Raw genomic sequence first — 15,164 nt, forward strand, 5'->3', positions numbered from 1 at the left:
TCAGTGCCAGCTGCATAGCTTACCCTTTCCTGAAGGGGATGGAAGTTTTATGTGCACAAATGTCTCTGTGGCATAAATTAAGCAGATGTATTCAGGGCTTCTTGAAGCTTCTAGTGGCCTTTCTGTTGACCAAGCTGAACTGCCCTGAATTTTAACAGTTCATGTATTTTGTGTGTGTGTGTGTGTGTGTGTGTGTGTGTGTGTGTGTGTGTGTGCGATTTGTATGCCTTTCAGACATCGACGAGTGCCAGACGGGTCAGGCGGAGTGTGCCCATGGCTGCCGCAACACCAGAGGCTCTTTCGTGTGTGTTTGTAATGCTGCGTATGAGCTTGGAGCAGATGGCAAACAGTGCTATAGTGAGTTAACACTGAACTGTGCACATGTCAGACATTCTGCACACGTTTTATGTTCAAAATCGAAGATCAAAATACAGCACAAATTTCACTTTAAGAGTATCTTACAAACATAGCGTCATCAGCGTCAACCTGGTGTTTTCACATAATTTGAATCTAGCATTGCAAATTTAATGAAGAATGGACTAAAAGGAAAGCTCACAAATAACTGGGAATAAAATGACTTTCAGAGTTTGGGTCCGCATTGCTAAAAAAAGAAGTAAAACATCTTAAACACATGCAATCTTCATAGACAAACACTGGGATTTTTAAAAAATCTTTTTTTAAACTTTAGACACAACTTAAATCTTGTTTTTTACACAGAATTTCATGATGAATGGACCAATAGAAATGCTCCAAATGACTTGAAATCTTTTTTTTTTTAAATCTTTCATTGAAAGAATATTTTTACCTTTTTCCTGTAAAGTAGCCATTATGGAGATACAAGCTTTTTGTAAACCCAGATGTTTTGCTATCACTATCTTTCATGTATCAGAGACTACCTTTCAGTTAAGCTTAAATATCTTATGCAATATCGTACCACACGCCGGAGTCCTCTTTCTCTTCTGGCATCAGTGACCTGTGGAGCACCACTGTTATGCCATTGGGAGGTAGTCGTTTTCACTCTGCTATAACTGACAGGGCTGCTCGCTTATTTATATGTGCAGCAAACCCAGCAGACATGGTTACATTGTGATAATGGTGTGACAACCTATTGTTTTGGTGCCCACAGCGTCGCCACAAAGCTGAAATGCTCTATGCTGTAAAATGTATGATGTGATCCATTGTCAGAAAATGGAAAATTCATGATTGGAATTTTGAAAAGTTTAAAAATGTAGTCTTATGACCATATGCTGGGAAACCCCATCACGTGGTAACTGTGACATTCCAGGTCAAATTCATTCTAAACCAGGAGTGTTCATAATATCCTGATATGACTGTGTGTTACTGTTTGCTTCTAAACACCCTGTCATACAAGAAGTGTTTGTTGCATTGCTTTGCATCTCTTTTTATGTGACAGGGATTGAGATGGAGATTGTGAACAGCTGTGAGGTCAATAACGGCGGCTGCTCCCACCACTGTCAGCACTCCACCAGTGGGCCAGTGTGTAGCTGTAATCAGGGCTACCGGCTTGATGATGACCTGAAGACTTGCATTGGTACAGAGAAGTGCAGATGGCATCAAACATTAAACATTAAACTATCTGAATTACATTGATGGAAAGTTTTATTCTCGTAGCATTGATGTGAAATTGTGTGTCAGATCTAGATGAGTGTGTAGATGGCAGCTCATGTTGTGAACAGGACTGCACAAACTACCCAGGAGGCTATGAGTGCTACTGTGCTGCTGGATATCGGCTCAACTCTGATGGGTGCAGTTGTGATGGTGGGTTGCATTCTGACAACTTCATATACTGTGTGACCAAAAGTATGTGAACACCCCTCTTATTATTAAGTTATGAAAACAATGTATATCAAATCAAACACATGCAGTCTTTGCTAAAAAAAAAAACACTGGCAGTAGAATTGGTGCCAAGCCAGTTAATGAAATTCCTGTCCTGCTAGATCTGCCCCAGCCAACTGTAAGTGCTATTATTGAGTATAGAATAACAGCAGCTCAGATAAGTGTTAAACCATGCAAACGTACACTGCCACTGGACTCACATTCACAAATGAATCACATTTTTCTGTCTGCCAGTCTGATGAATGAATCTGGGTTTGCCGGGTGCCAGTAGAACACTACCTACCTACTGTATTGTGCCAAAAGTAAAGTTTGGTGGAGGAGGAATAATGATCCTAACCCCTTCTTAAATCTAATTGAACTGGAATATGGATTCCCAGAAGATTGGAGGCTGTATAAGATGCTAAGGGGACAGTAGCATGTTAATGCCCATGGTTTTGAAATGGACTTTGGCCAAACTCATGTAGGTGAGATGGTCATGTAGTCTGTGTCTTAGAATACTAGGACAGTGTTTCATATATTCATGCATTCAAGGATTGACCTTCATTAATTAAAATAATGTTAAATAGGTTCCTAATGATCAGTAATTGAATTCTTGAAATTCTTGTGAGATTCAGGATGTACACCTCCAGTGTTTACCTGGTGCAGTTTATATATGATCTTGAATAAGATCTTTTTGAATGAATGTTTTGGAGCTGAGTGATGAGGTCTGATGGGTTTAACTGTGGTTGCAGATATAGACGAGTGTCTGGCTGAAAACGGAGGTTGTGATCACACGTGTCAGAATAGTGCTGGATCATTTCAGTGCTACTGCAGACGAGGTCATCGCCTGGCTGAAGACCGCCGCTCCTGCATCTGTGAGTCAGACTCTCCCAGGAAAATAACCAGCTGGGCCATTGATGAAGCTGCACTCAATATGACCATGGAATGCTTTACAGAGCAAAATAGCCCTTACAGTGTTAATTTAGTCCAGCTGGATACAAGTGAACACAGTGTTTTTTATCATATCATATAATATCATATATGTGTATTGATATATACAGTCATGTGAAAAAAATAGGACACCCTGATGTTTTTATGGATTTTGGAGAAGCCTGTCTTGTTTAAACCTGGTTTGCTCTTCGATGGCAAGGTGAGTGTTATTAGACTTAGACTTCAGCCGCTAGCTACCTCTGTCCACTAAATCATTCACAAGTGCAACAACTGCCAGCATGGCCAGGTCAAGCTGTCCTAGCAAGTTCAGTCCAACAGGAGACCACAAAATGAGTAAAGAAGTCTCCAACAGTCCTAAAATGTAATCACAGGATCTACAGGTAGCTCTTGCTGCTACAGCTGAAGTCGAGTTACAGCATCTACCATCAGAAAGAGACCACACATTTTTTTCATGGCAGGTATGCAAGAAAGAAACCCTTGCAGTGAAACAATCATCAGACCAAAACTAAAGTTAAGACTAAACACATAGACTTCATTGAATAAAAAATGTAATGTTTGCTGCTTAGTTTCAGTTTATCAGTTCTCTTTTAGATTTTTGCTCAGTTTAGTCATTGCCAGTTCCCACCCACTAGGTAACACTCTGTTCTGTCTGTGTGTGTTTTCAGTGATAGAAGGAGCAGTTGAAGCCCTGAGCAACGGCCCGGCCGTGGAGAGACCCAAGCCACAGCTGGCTGTCCTGCAAGACTATGAGCCTCTGGAGCGCTATGATGACTATGAAGAGGACACCAGCGAGCTACGAGCCGAGAGCACATTGGCTGAGAAATTTGGTTAGACATGGTTTTCATATAATGTCTTTAGATCAGCTCTGGAACCGCGCTGAAGTGAAGTCCCAGCTAGACACATAGACTTGTAACTACCATGTCAAAGCTAATGAATAGAAAAATAAGCTTCAGGATTTGAGACTAAGCTTTAACTTAAGAGTAGAACGAGGTTTTGTAATTAGGTAAGTAGGTATACATTATACAGTATGGGCAAAGGTCTGCAGACTCCTACTCCAACAGATCTTCTGAAATCTGGGGTATTATTAGGGAAGTCTCTCCATTTCTGCAGTAACAGTCTATGCCCTTCTGGGAGACAGATATCAGTACATTGCTGTGAGGATTTGATTGCATTCATTCCGAAGAACATTAGTGAGGCTGGGTGATTAGTTCTGGATCAGTTGGCACATGTTAAATTAGCTACATTTACAAATTAGAACTGGAAGTAGTTGAGATTGTTTGATGAAACTGTGTTGATCTGTGTTGTGGAACAAGAAAGATTCTCTTTCCTTTTGGCTTTCTCTCTCTCTCTCTTTCTCTCTCTCTCTCTCTGTCTCTCTCTCTCTCTCTCTCTCTCTTTCTCCAGTATGTCTGAATGACTCCTTTGGCTTTGACTGCAGTTTGACCTGTGAGGACTGTGTAAATGGAGGCTTGTGTAATGCCCATAAAAGTGGCTGTGACTGTCCAGACGGATGGACGGGAATCATCTGCAACCAGAGTGAGATTTTAAGAACAAAATCAGATGGGCCTGTGTGATATTACATATGTAGAAATGCCTGTAGCTTATTTGTTCTGTAGGATTTGATGGAATCTCTTTTGTGTATTTGTGTATTTTTTTCTGTGTACATGTACTGTATGTATGATGCAGCGTGTCCCGAGGGCTGGTTTGGCCAGAACTGCAATTTCAGCTGTAAATGTAAGAACGGAGGTGTTTGTGATCCGGTGACTGGAAGCTGTCGTTGTCCACCAGGTGTCAGTGGAGAGCTCTGCCAGGACGGTCAGTCCAGATGCTTCTAAACGTTTCCAAAAGACAAAACAGAAATGCGTGACTTTGTACCTGTAAGAAAACACATAAATGAGACTGCTACAATAGTAACTGTACTGGGTTGAACCAGTTAGACATATGTATACATAGTAAGCTTGTCCTTAGTTACATTACTGGTTTACAGTAGCAGAGCTACCTACTGTAAAGTAAGTATTGCTGTAACTAGTAACAACTACCTAATGTGCAGCGCCAATAACAAGTTCAGAACCAATGAAACAAGCTGCCATGGAAATTAAGGTTTTTTTTATTCCTGTATACCCTGTAAATACTCTGGACAGTTACCGCATGTAAATATAATTATTAGGGATGTCCTAATGAAGTTTTTTTATATTTAGTAACAGTTTCAATAATCAGACTAAATTCTAAACTGATCTACTTTGTTTGGAGCAGCTTTTTAAACGACTGTTTTCAACTCTATATAGTGTTGTATAATATCTTACTTTGGTCTGGCTGACCATTCAGCTCCCAGTCCCTTTACAGCTCTGCAGCCAAATGACTTAGCATATGTGTGTCTCTATGCTAAAGTTTTCCTCTTCCCCCAACTTTCTGTTCCACTTTTAAAAAATGCAGCAGTGGCGTACACACTGTAACTGCTGCAGTACTTAAGGTGGAATGTCAAATTAGGAGCAAACTTTATCTTTAGTTTTGGCTCCTAACTGGTAACATCGATCGCACTTATCAGTTAAAATGAAGCTCTGTTTTGTTTTGCTCTCTGAAATAATGTCACTAGAACTCTGTCTAATGTAGCTTTCGAAAAAATGAGAAAGCTACTTCTGCAGCACCTGATGATCATTTCTATTAATGCTGCCTAAAGGACCCATATGGCACTCTGCTACAGCAAACCTAAGAATCAGATTTAGAAGATCCATTAAAAATACCTGGATCTGCCCCGAATCCAGAGTTACTGGATTATATCAACACATCCCTATTGATTATTGATTTAATCTGACTTAGTAAAAATGTCATTATACATATGGTCTGAATAACTTAAAACTTTCAACATAGCATTGTGCTCTTAAATGCGGGTCACAATAATAAACAATGCAAACCAGTAGGTTAAGCTTTCTGTTGTTTTAAGGTCACACATCTAGATTTATTAATACTACATAATAACCTGAGTTACAGGACACAGTTGGGTAATGAATAAAGAAATGAGGCTATAATACAGATAACAGAGGCATCTATGTATAATACTGCCTATAGAGTGGTGTAAGAAAAAACAAGAGTATCTGGGTGCTCAGAGGATCCTCATGCAAACTCCCCCCTGGGATTCTCTCTCTGAGTTGTACTCAGATACTGCATTTTTATCTCGACCATCTTTAAACAAGGACTAGTCTAAGCAGCCAATCTAAACCCACAAGTTACAACCCCTGAGTGAGTGATCATTTCTTCACTCTGTGGTCAGTATTTTGTAAATAAATGAAAATGATATGATTGAATGTTGAAAGAACGCATTTCTTGTTCACAGGCTGTCCTAAAGGCCTGTATGGAAAGCACTGCAATAAGAAATGTAATTGTGCCAACAACGGTCGCTGCCACCGGACTTACGGAGCCTGTCTGTGTGACCCAGGACTCTATGGACGCTTTTGCCACCTGCGTAAGTCAGAACTAGAGAAATAGAGTTACTAAACACATGGTGTTCGTTTTTGTGTATTGTGACAATTCATATTTATTGTTTTATTATTATTATTATTATTATTATTTACCAATTTATTATTATTTTTGTCTCTGTCTGGAGCAGCATGTCCTAAATGGGTGTTTGGACCAGGCTGCTCTGAGGAGTGTAAGTGTGTGCAGCAGAACACACTAGAATGTCACCGCCGACACGGCAGCTGCATCTGCAGGCCTGGTTACTGGGGCAACAAATGTGAGAAAGGTCAGAATCCCCCTCGAGGACTAAAGCATCTTCATGTTGCAAATGTGAATAGGATCACTTCATTACAGTTTTAATTGCAAAAATCTTTAAAAGTTTGGAAGTTAATTTTTTTTTAATTAATGAACATATTTTTTTCTTCTTGCAACAACTAAACAGGAAGCTGTTCTACTTTGTGAATAACACCAAAGACTAAGCGCTTAAATGTGATGTAATCTTTCAGGGGTTTTAACCACCTTTGCAGATCAGCTACTTCGACAATTAATAGACAATTGTGAGATAATTGTGATTGTTATGGAACCGTTGCGTTACTTGTTACGCTGTCATTTAGTTGATCTGTGAACCAACATGTTCTGTCTACAGAGTGTGATGCAGGCTTCTATGGCCAAGGCTGTGAGAAAAAATGTTCCTGCCCGTCTGGCTCTACGTGTGATCCTGTGACTGGTACATGCCAGCAGCAGTGTCCAGCCGGCAAGAAAGGAGAAAACTGCCACCAGGGTCAGTTCAGTGCCTCAAGTGTGTACTGTTGAACCAGTGAGATGATATGAAGTTCGGTGTAATGTTGTCTGTTGTTACTGTTGTTATAGATTGTGAAGTTGGGAAATTTGGGCTTGGCTGCTCTCAGTCATGTGACTGTTCAGGGGCCCCATGTGACCTAGTAACCGGTCAGTGCAAATGTCCTGCAGGGGTGATGGGTAGCCGGTGTGAGACAGGTGAGCTTGTGATGAATGAAACCCCTTAAGGGATTGCATTCAAACAATTTAAGAGACAGTACTTTACAAAAGATTATATTTTTAAACTACACTGGAAACTAGAATGAATGTCTCTCTTTTACTTTCTCTCTCTCTACCTCAGAGTGTCCTGCTGGGCAGTGGGGTGTGGACTGTAAGGAGACATGCCCAGCATGTGAAAATGGAGGAGAGTGTGACAAACAGAGCGGCATCTGCGTATGTACCCCTGGATACATGGGCAGACTCTGCCAAAACTGTGAGTACAGCAGTACTGACTCAGCAAATTCAGAAAGGAACAGCAAGTTCAGAAAGAAACAGCACATTCAAAAAGGATCAGCAAATTCATATAAAAAAACCCCAACATATTCAGAAAGGAACAGCAAAATCAGAAAGGAACAGCAAATTCAGATAAAACACTTCATATTCAGAAAAAAACCCAGCAATTTTAGAAAGGAACAGTAAATTCAGAAATAAAAACTCAATTAGAAAGGAACAGCAAAATCAGAAAGGAACAGCAAAATTAGAAAGGAACAGCAAATTCAGATAAAAAAACTTCAAATTCAGAAAAAAACAGCAAATTCAGGAAAACAATAGCAAATAAAAAGTATATTTACAGTCTGCATTTGAGATGAGAAAGTTTAAGTTCAAACTAAACATAAGACCCTGTTTTGTGTGTGCATGTGTGTCCAGTATGTCCCACTGGGCGTTTTGGTCAAGGCTGCCAGCTGAAGTGTGTGTGTGAGAACAGCGGCCGATGCCACCCTGTAACTGGCCGCTGCACCTGCGCCCCAGGCTGGACTGGACACAACTGCAAGAAAGGTATGTCAGAAACACCTGGAAAACTTCAGTACGTGTCTCATACAGAAAAAACAGTTATTATTAATTTATCCGCAGTTCTGGGATTGGTTTTACACCATTTGATCAAAACCAACTTTATCTCTCGTAAACAACCTGACATCAGTGATGAAATCCTCCTGTGTTTCGTAATGCTGCAGCCATTCCTAAGGGACTTTCTTCACCTGCTACAACAGTTCAATGTCAGATGTTTGGCATTAAAAAGCAGTCTTTAAAAAAAAAAAAAAAATATATATCTTTTGTGTGTGTGTGTGTGTGTGTGTGTGTGTGTGTATTTTGACAGCATGTGATGCAGGACACTGGGGACCGGACTGCACGAGAGTATGTGACTGTAAGAACAGTGATGGCAGCTGTGATTCTGTGACAGGCCAGTGTAGTTGTGAACCTGGCTTTACAGGAGTTCACTGTGAGCACAGTGAGTGAGCTTACTCTACCACCGCTGAATTCACAGCAGTTTTCTTTGTAATTTCACATTGATAATTATTGATAATTATATGCATTTTTAAGTCTCTCTGGATTAGTTTTAGGTCAGAACTGTATTTTGAATCCTAAAGAATATGAAAGGATTATTGTGAAGCTATTGTTCAAGCTAACCTTGCAATTAAAGCAGCATTATGTAAGCATTGGTATTATTTGCTCCTGGGCTCCCCCTACAGTTGGGGAGCATAATTCACTTTTACATTACATTACATTCTGTAAATACAAATTACACTTTGAGTGCCCCCTTATTGGCAGCTGTACACATGCATTTGTTGACAAGCTGAAAGATACAGACTCGTCCAGTAATATGACGCAGTGCTATCCAGTTATGGAGAAATGTCTCCACTCCATAGTGCACCAATGTTGCTTTAATACCAGTTTTATGAACAGTTATTGATACCTGAAATTGAAGGGAAAATATTGAGCTATCTAAACACTAGTTAATGTTTATAACATTTTTTGCTGTTTGTCCATAGTATGAACATAGTCTTTCATTTCTGAAGACCACATACACCCTGCTTCTAAACACACTGTCTTTTCCAGAATGCCCTGCTGGATTTTTTGGGCTGGGCTGTCGGCAGCACTGCCAATGTGACAATGAAGCGTCATGTGACCATGTGAGTGGAGCCTGTACCTGCAGAATGGGCTGGACAGGAACATTTTGTGAAAAACGTGAGTTCTAATAACTTTAATCTAAAAGTAAAAAAAATCAATTAACTAAACTAATATAATAAATCAACTCCTGAAACATAAATATCATTGCCGTTGTTGTGTTGTCAGCCTGTCCGCAGGGTTTCTATGGACTGGACTGCCAGCAGAAGTGTGCTTGTCTGAATGGTGGACACTGTAATCATCTCACTGGTAAATGTGTTTGTCCAGCAGGCTGGCTGGGTCCCAACTGCAACCAGAGTAAGCACACCTAGCATAATATAACCTTTAGACGTCTTTGTTGTCATTTTCATCTAAACATATTATTTACGTTACATAAACAACCAGATTAATTATATTTAGTTTACATTCTGTATCAGCAGGTTTTATTAAATTCAGGATTCATATTAAATATCTCCTCTTCAATTTGCAAACACAAATTATGAATCCAGTAAAAGTTTAGTTTTTGCCCCTTCAGCAAAATATCTTGGCTTATTTCAAGGAGCTCTGCATAAAACAAATATTTAAAAATGTAATCTAATGCATAGAGTATGTGCTTCAGGGGTTGTGTGAGTATGTGTCACGGTTAAAACAAGATATTTATCCAAGGCTAATGTGGCTGGTAATTAATCAAACCAGCTAGCACTTTCTCTCATTATTACCCTAAGTGCACTGTAAGAATGACACACGTGCTAAAAATGCACATCCTTTCCCCACTATCATTCATTGCTAACCGTTTCTGTGCTCCTTCCAGCTTGTCCCCTTGGCTTTTATGGTGATGGCTGTTCACAGACCTGTGCTTGCCAGAATAGTTTGAGCTGCCATGCAACCAGTGGTCAGTGTGTGTGTACAGCAGGTTGGGCAGGTCTAAATTGCTCCCAAAGTGAGTAATGAGCTCCAGCAGTGCAAGGCTGGGCCCCTCTGTGTATAATGTAGCTAAATATTCTGGGCTTTTAAAGAAGGCAGATTCAGAAAACATTCAGATTTATAACATTACAATCATTGTGTGATTTTGCGCTCTCAGAATGTCCAGAGGGCTCATTTGGAGTGAGCTGCAGCCAGCAGTGCCTGTGCCAGAATGGAGGGTCATGTGACCACGTCAGCGGACAGTGTTCGTGTGCCAGCGGCTGGACAGGGACGGCCTGTGAACTGGGTGAGTCCAATGAAGCTCATAAGTGCAAATTCATAAAAACAGAAAATTCATGAAAAAATAAACAGAGGAGCGAATTTCAAAAGAAATACAAAATTTAGAAACAGATGAAATTCAGGAAAAACAGCAAATTTAGAAACAAAATAGGACATTCAGAAAAGAGCAAATTCAGAAAAGAACTCAGACATGTAAAGACAACAGCAGAGAAAATCAAATTGATCTCTGATAAAACCTCATCTGGATATTCTTGATGACTTTTTGCACACCTCTCAAAGATCTTCCAAAAGCTCTTATTAATCAGCTCCACTATAGAACAGTAATTACAGTTTCCAGGTTACTAAGGTAAGTTCAGATAAACAAGTTTCACCAATTCTGATGGCCTGGTACACTTTCAGACATGCTGCTGCTCTCTCTTACCTGTAGTCTGAAATTTGAGTTAAATAAACACAAAACTCATAAAAGCTGTCAAGTCCAATCAGACAAATCACTTAATTGCCATAAAGAGTTACTGAACATGTCATCCGAAACAAGCTCTGACTGGACTTCATCCAGCTCTGTAAAAACATAACCCTGTGGCATTCAGCATGGGGATCTGCTGTGGTCAGCACTTGCTGCCCCATACTCAGGAAGCAAATTAGCCACCATAGCTTTCAGTCTTGACATCATTTGTTTTGCCTCCTGCTGGTCTTTGGCTGCTTGTTAGCTCTTGTGGCAGACGTTCAGCAGCGGTTGGGACCGCAGACGGACTTCTAGACCTCCTCGATCCGTCTGCCCCGTAAAAACTTCTCAACCGGGTTGTCTTTCCTTCACCACTCACCTCATAACTTTCTGGACTGTAGCTCCAGGGTGTAAATTTACTCACATTTCAGCAAGAACAGACCAACGAAGCCCACTCTACAGGAAATGGCAGATCCCACATGCAGTGACCTGCTCAAACGCAATTGTACCTCACATTGCCAAACATAAATACACTGAATTAGTTATGAACCCCTGTGGTCAGACATACAGTTACTCAGTTTTCTGAGTAAAAGGCTAATTAACCCAGTCTGACCTGTCATAATAGTGATACAGTATAAATACACTGTTTATGTGTCCCTTAATGTGACGTAACTCATTAAGCTCTGTCTCAAGAGGAGGCATCAGTGTACACAGCCTTGCTGGTCGTAGTAAAATGGATCAGTGTGTGGAATTTGAGGTTTCGGTGTGCTGCTGTGTCACTGTTACTGTCACTTTATAAACAAAGCTACAATGCAGATGCTGTGTATATAGTATATCGCTGCTGTCCAATGAAAAACATGTATCTCCATTTTTGTCCGTTTTAGTTTTCTCCATGGTTTCTATCTTCTTATAGTCTTCTGCTTTTTGGGCATTAATTAACGTTCTGAGTGCGAGGCAGCTACTTAGAGGAGCCCTTGCCTGCTTATTGCTTAGGCAATTATATATACACTATATGGACAAATGTATTGGGACACCTGCTCATTCATTGTTTATTCCGAAATCAAGGGTATTAAAAAGAGTTCATCCTGCTTTTGTTAGAGTAGCTGTCTCTACTATCCAGGGAAGAGAGCTTAATACTAAATTTTGGAGGAGCATTGTTGTGAAGATTTGATTGCATTCAGCAACAAGAGCGTTAGTGAGGTCAGGATTTTGGATGATCACCACCCCACCTCATCATCCCCAACTCCCCAGCTCATCCCAAAAGTATTGAATGGAGCACCATCCAGAGAACACAGTTCCACTGCTCCACAGCTCAGAGTAGCATTCATTAGAAGGGGTGTCCTTAAACATTTGGATATGTGGTGGTGTGTTGTCAATATAATACACTGACCACTCTTTATACATTTCTGTTTGTCTTCAGAGTGCGCAGCAGGACGTTTTGGGACAGACTGTCATCGTAAGTGTGAGTGCGAGAATGGAGGCCAGTGTGACAGGCAGACAGGACAGTGTGTTTGTGGGCCAGGCTGGGTTGGAGAGCACTGTGAGAAAGGTAATAACACCATGTGCTGTTAAAACTACAGTCAGATGCTTCTTTTTTAAAGATGTCTTCACCATCTGTCATGAGCGGTCCAACTGTCTCGGCAGCTTTGTGAGTTGTATTCCCAGTAATGCCAAGAGAGTGTAAATCAGTGGGTAGGATGGTTCTGCCTCTCTTCCCTTATCACTAAACATGATGCTGCCCAATGCAGGTGCCTCCTCCAGGCACACTGAGCTGGAGCTTTTGTAGCAAACTGCAGTGTTGATGCAGTGTTGAAACACTGATGATTAAGGCATGCAGGCATGAATCAAACTTTGGACACCAAACATTTAACCTCTGTCTTATTAGCATGTGTGCCCGGGCGGTTCGGAGTGAGCTGTGAGGAGCAGTGTTGGTGTGAACATGCCGCTCCCTGTCATCACATTTCTGGAACTTGCATGTGTCCTCCTGGTTGGAGAGGGGTACACTGTGAAAAAGGTCAGTCCATTCATTGACAGCTCCATCTGCAGCCTAGCCTCACATGTTTACATTTAAGCTGATGGCATTCAGCTGACGTTCTTCAGAGTGACTCACATTTGAATCACGTGGTGTGGTGCAGCACTGGCTTAGTGGTTAGAGCACCGAACTATTGGTGACAGAGTTGTGGGTTTGATACCTGAACTCTGCAAGCTGCCACTGTTGGGCCCATGAGCAAAGCCCTTAACACTTAAGTCTCTCTGCGACCCAGGTGCCGCGGCAATGGCTGCCCTCCGCTCCGGGCATGTGTGTGTTTGTCAATAGTGTGTATGGGTCACTAACATGGCTGTATTGTTACCCAATACACTGAACACAAAACTGTCTGCATTCAGCTACTTTAAGTTGCAGAGCTTGTCTAGTCTCTGTAAAGAAATATTGCCAATAGAATATGACTCTCTAGATAAACATGAACCTTGGCTCCATGCCTAATGCCAGGCGTGGGCTAGAGGGGTATAAAGCCCCCAGCATTGAGCTGTGGAGCAGTGGGACTGTATTCTATGAAATGATGGTGGTGCTCCATCCAATAATTGTGGGATGAGATGGGAGTTGGGGGACGAGGTGGGGTTGTGGTCATCCAACATCCTGACCTCACTAACGCTCTTGTTGCTGAATGCAATCAAATCTTCACAACAATGCTCCTCCAAAGTCTAGTAGAAAGCTCTCTTCTCTGGGCAGTAGAGAAAGCTATTCCAATAAAAGCAGGATAAACTCTTTTTAATACTGTTGATTTCGGAATAAACAATGAATGAGCAGGTGTCCCAATACATTTGTCCATTTAGTGTATATATTATTGCCTAAGCAATAAGCAGATCGATGAACTATAATCATATATAGTTAAGACTCTCTATATATTTAAGATATCTCTATAGTACAGTTTTAGTACACAGTTCTATATATCCAAACGCAAACAAATCCTCTAGCATCCTTTTGCATGAAAGAGGTTGACACTGAAGAGTTTGAACAGGAACACTGAACAACTGTCAGATTATGCCTAAGGTAAAGACTCATATACTCATAAGCACATTCCTAGACTAAGTGAAATTTGTTGTGATGATGACCATAATTGTAAGAGAGAGATCGTTAGTCAACCCAAGATTATGTTTATGTTTAAATCCAGACTTTGAGTACCCAAAAATGACACAAATAAATAAATAAAATGTTGCTAATACGATTTTCTTTTTCTCATCAGCCTGTTTGCCTGGCATGTATGGCAAGGATTGTGCTGAGCTGTGCAGTTGCCCTCAGGGCACATCCTGTCACCATATTACCGGAGAGTGTGGCTGTCCATCGGGCTACACAGGACACGGCTGTGAACAGAGTGAGCGCTTTAAAGATTCTGATGAAGAGCTGTAGTCGACTGATTTTTTTGTACTGTGCTATAATGACGTTTTCTTACAGCAACTCTTCAATTTTATGTCTGAAACAGCCTGTCTGCCTGGCACCTACGGACTCAATTGTAATCAGGTGTGCCAGTGCTCTGAGAGGAATCAGTTATGCCACCCGGTGTCAGGAGAGTGCTACTGCGCTCCTGGATTCAGAGGTGCAAAGTGCGATCTTGGTAAATCCTGTATTACTTTTGGTTGGGCTGGACATGACATTTATTTTTGTTTCTAAAGAAATGTTGAGTCTTTGTTCTGTATGTGCTTCATTTCCAGAGTGCGAGAGGGGGCGCTATGGTCCAGATTGCGAGAGGCAGTGCCAGTGTCTAAATGGAGGGGTGTGCCAGGCTACCACAGGTGCCTGTGAATGTCCACCTGGATTTATAGGAGCTCAATGCAACATCAGTAAGCCTTTTGGTTTTTAAGAAAAACATCATATGTGATCAATAAAGATGTTGCTTTTTTTATTGTGCATTGCTCTCTCATCAGCATTGTAAGGTGTAGCGCAAAAACATCTAAATGGAGACGGCAGTAGCTATTAGAAATTCTTGCAAACAGTTTACAATAAAGCTGGTACGTCTGGGGTATGTTAAACCAACCAATAAAATGGCTGCAACACCCAAACTTTTATACTATATTATCTTCATGTCAGGGAATTAATGTTTTAGGTAAAAAAAAAATGAAAAAAGAGAGAGAGCACAGCAATTTGTGCTTTTTCAGGCTCAGGGCGGCATGGCTCAGGATTCAAACTCACAACTCCCCAGCCATAGCGGCAGCGCATTAGACCGCTGAATGTTGAGCTGTTTTCTTCTCCTGAGGATCTGATCATTTAGAGCAGAGGAATCTTAGTCATCATCACCCATATATAACTCTGCAATATCTCCTGAATATATAGTGTATACTGAAT

The 15,164-nt window shown here is 41.0% G+C and overlaps 1 protein-coding gene across 1 annotated transcript in view; it reads left to right on the forward strand.

Moving 5' to 3' along the window:
- The window catches only part of megf6b (multiple EGF-like-domains 6b), an 83,743-nt gene that overhangs the window by 64,984 nt on the left and 3,595 nt on the right, over nucleotides 1-15,164 (forward strand). Inside the window, exons 9-31 of the mRNA XM_072665862.1 lie at nucleotides 235-357; nucleotides 1,415-1,552; nucleotides 1,657-1,779; nucleotides 2,589-2,711; nucleotides 3,453-3,614; nucleotides 4,192-4,323; nucleotides 4,474-4,602; nucleotides 6,119-6,247; nucleotides 6,392-6,526; nucleotides 6,887-7,021; nucleotides 7,111-7,236; nucleotides 7,379-7,510; nucleotides 7,945-8,073; nucleotides 8,393-8,524; nucleotides 9,133-9,261; nucleotides 9,370-9,498; nucleotides 9,992-10,120; nucleotides 10,262-10,390; nucleotides 12,246-12,374; nucleotides 12,711-12,839; nucleotides 14,068-14,196; nucleotides 14,305-14,436; nucleotides 14,534-14,662. Of these exons, the coding sequence (XP_072521963.1) occupies nucleotides 235-357; nucleotides 1,415-1,552; nucleotides 1,657-1,779; nucleotides 2,589-2,711; nucleotides 3,453-3,614; nucleotides 4,192-4,323; nucleotides 4,474-4,602; nucleotides 6,119-6,247; nucleotides 6,392-6,526; nucleotides 6,887-7,021; nucleotides 7,111-7,236; nucleotides 7,379-7,510; nucleotides 7,945-8,073; nucleotides 8,393-8,524; nucleotides 9,133-9,261; nucleotides 9,370-9,498; nucleotides 9,992-10,120; nucleotides 10,262-10,390; nucleotides 12,246-12,374; nucleotides 12,711-12,839; nucleotides 14,068-14,196; nucleotides 14,305-14,436; nucleotides 14,534-14,662 (3,012 nt within the window). The remainder of the gene's footprint in view (nucleotides 1-234; nucleotides 358-1,414; nucleotides 1,553-1,656; nucleotides 1,780-2,588; nucleotides 2,712-3,452; nucleotides 3,615-4,191; nucleotides 4,324-4,473; nucleotides 4,603-6,118; nucleotides 6,248-6,391; nucleotides 6,527-6,886; nucleotides 7,022-7,110; nucleotides 7,237-7,378; nucleotides 7,511-7,944; nucleotides 8,074-8,392; nucleotides 8,525-9,132; nucleotides 9,262-9,369; nucleotides 9,499-9,991; nucleotides 10,121-10,261; nucleotides 10,391-12,245; nucleotides 12,375-12,710; nucleotides 12,840-14,067; nucleotides 14,197-14,304; nucleotides 14,437-14,533; nucleotides 14,663-15,164) is intronic.

Source organism: Salminus brasiliensis, chromosome 21 (assembly GCF_030463535.1).
Source record: "Salminus brasiliensis chromosome 21, fSalBra1.hap2, whole genome shotgun sequence".
In the NCBI taxonomy this organism is placed as follows: domain Eukaryota; kingdom Metazoa; phylum Chordata; class Actinopteri; order Characiformes; family Bryconidae; genus Salminus; species Salminus brasiliensis.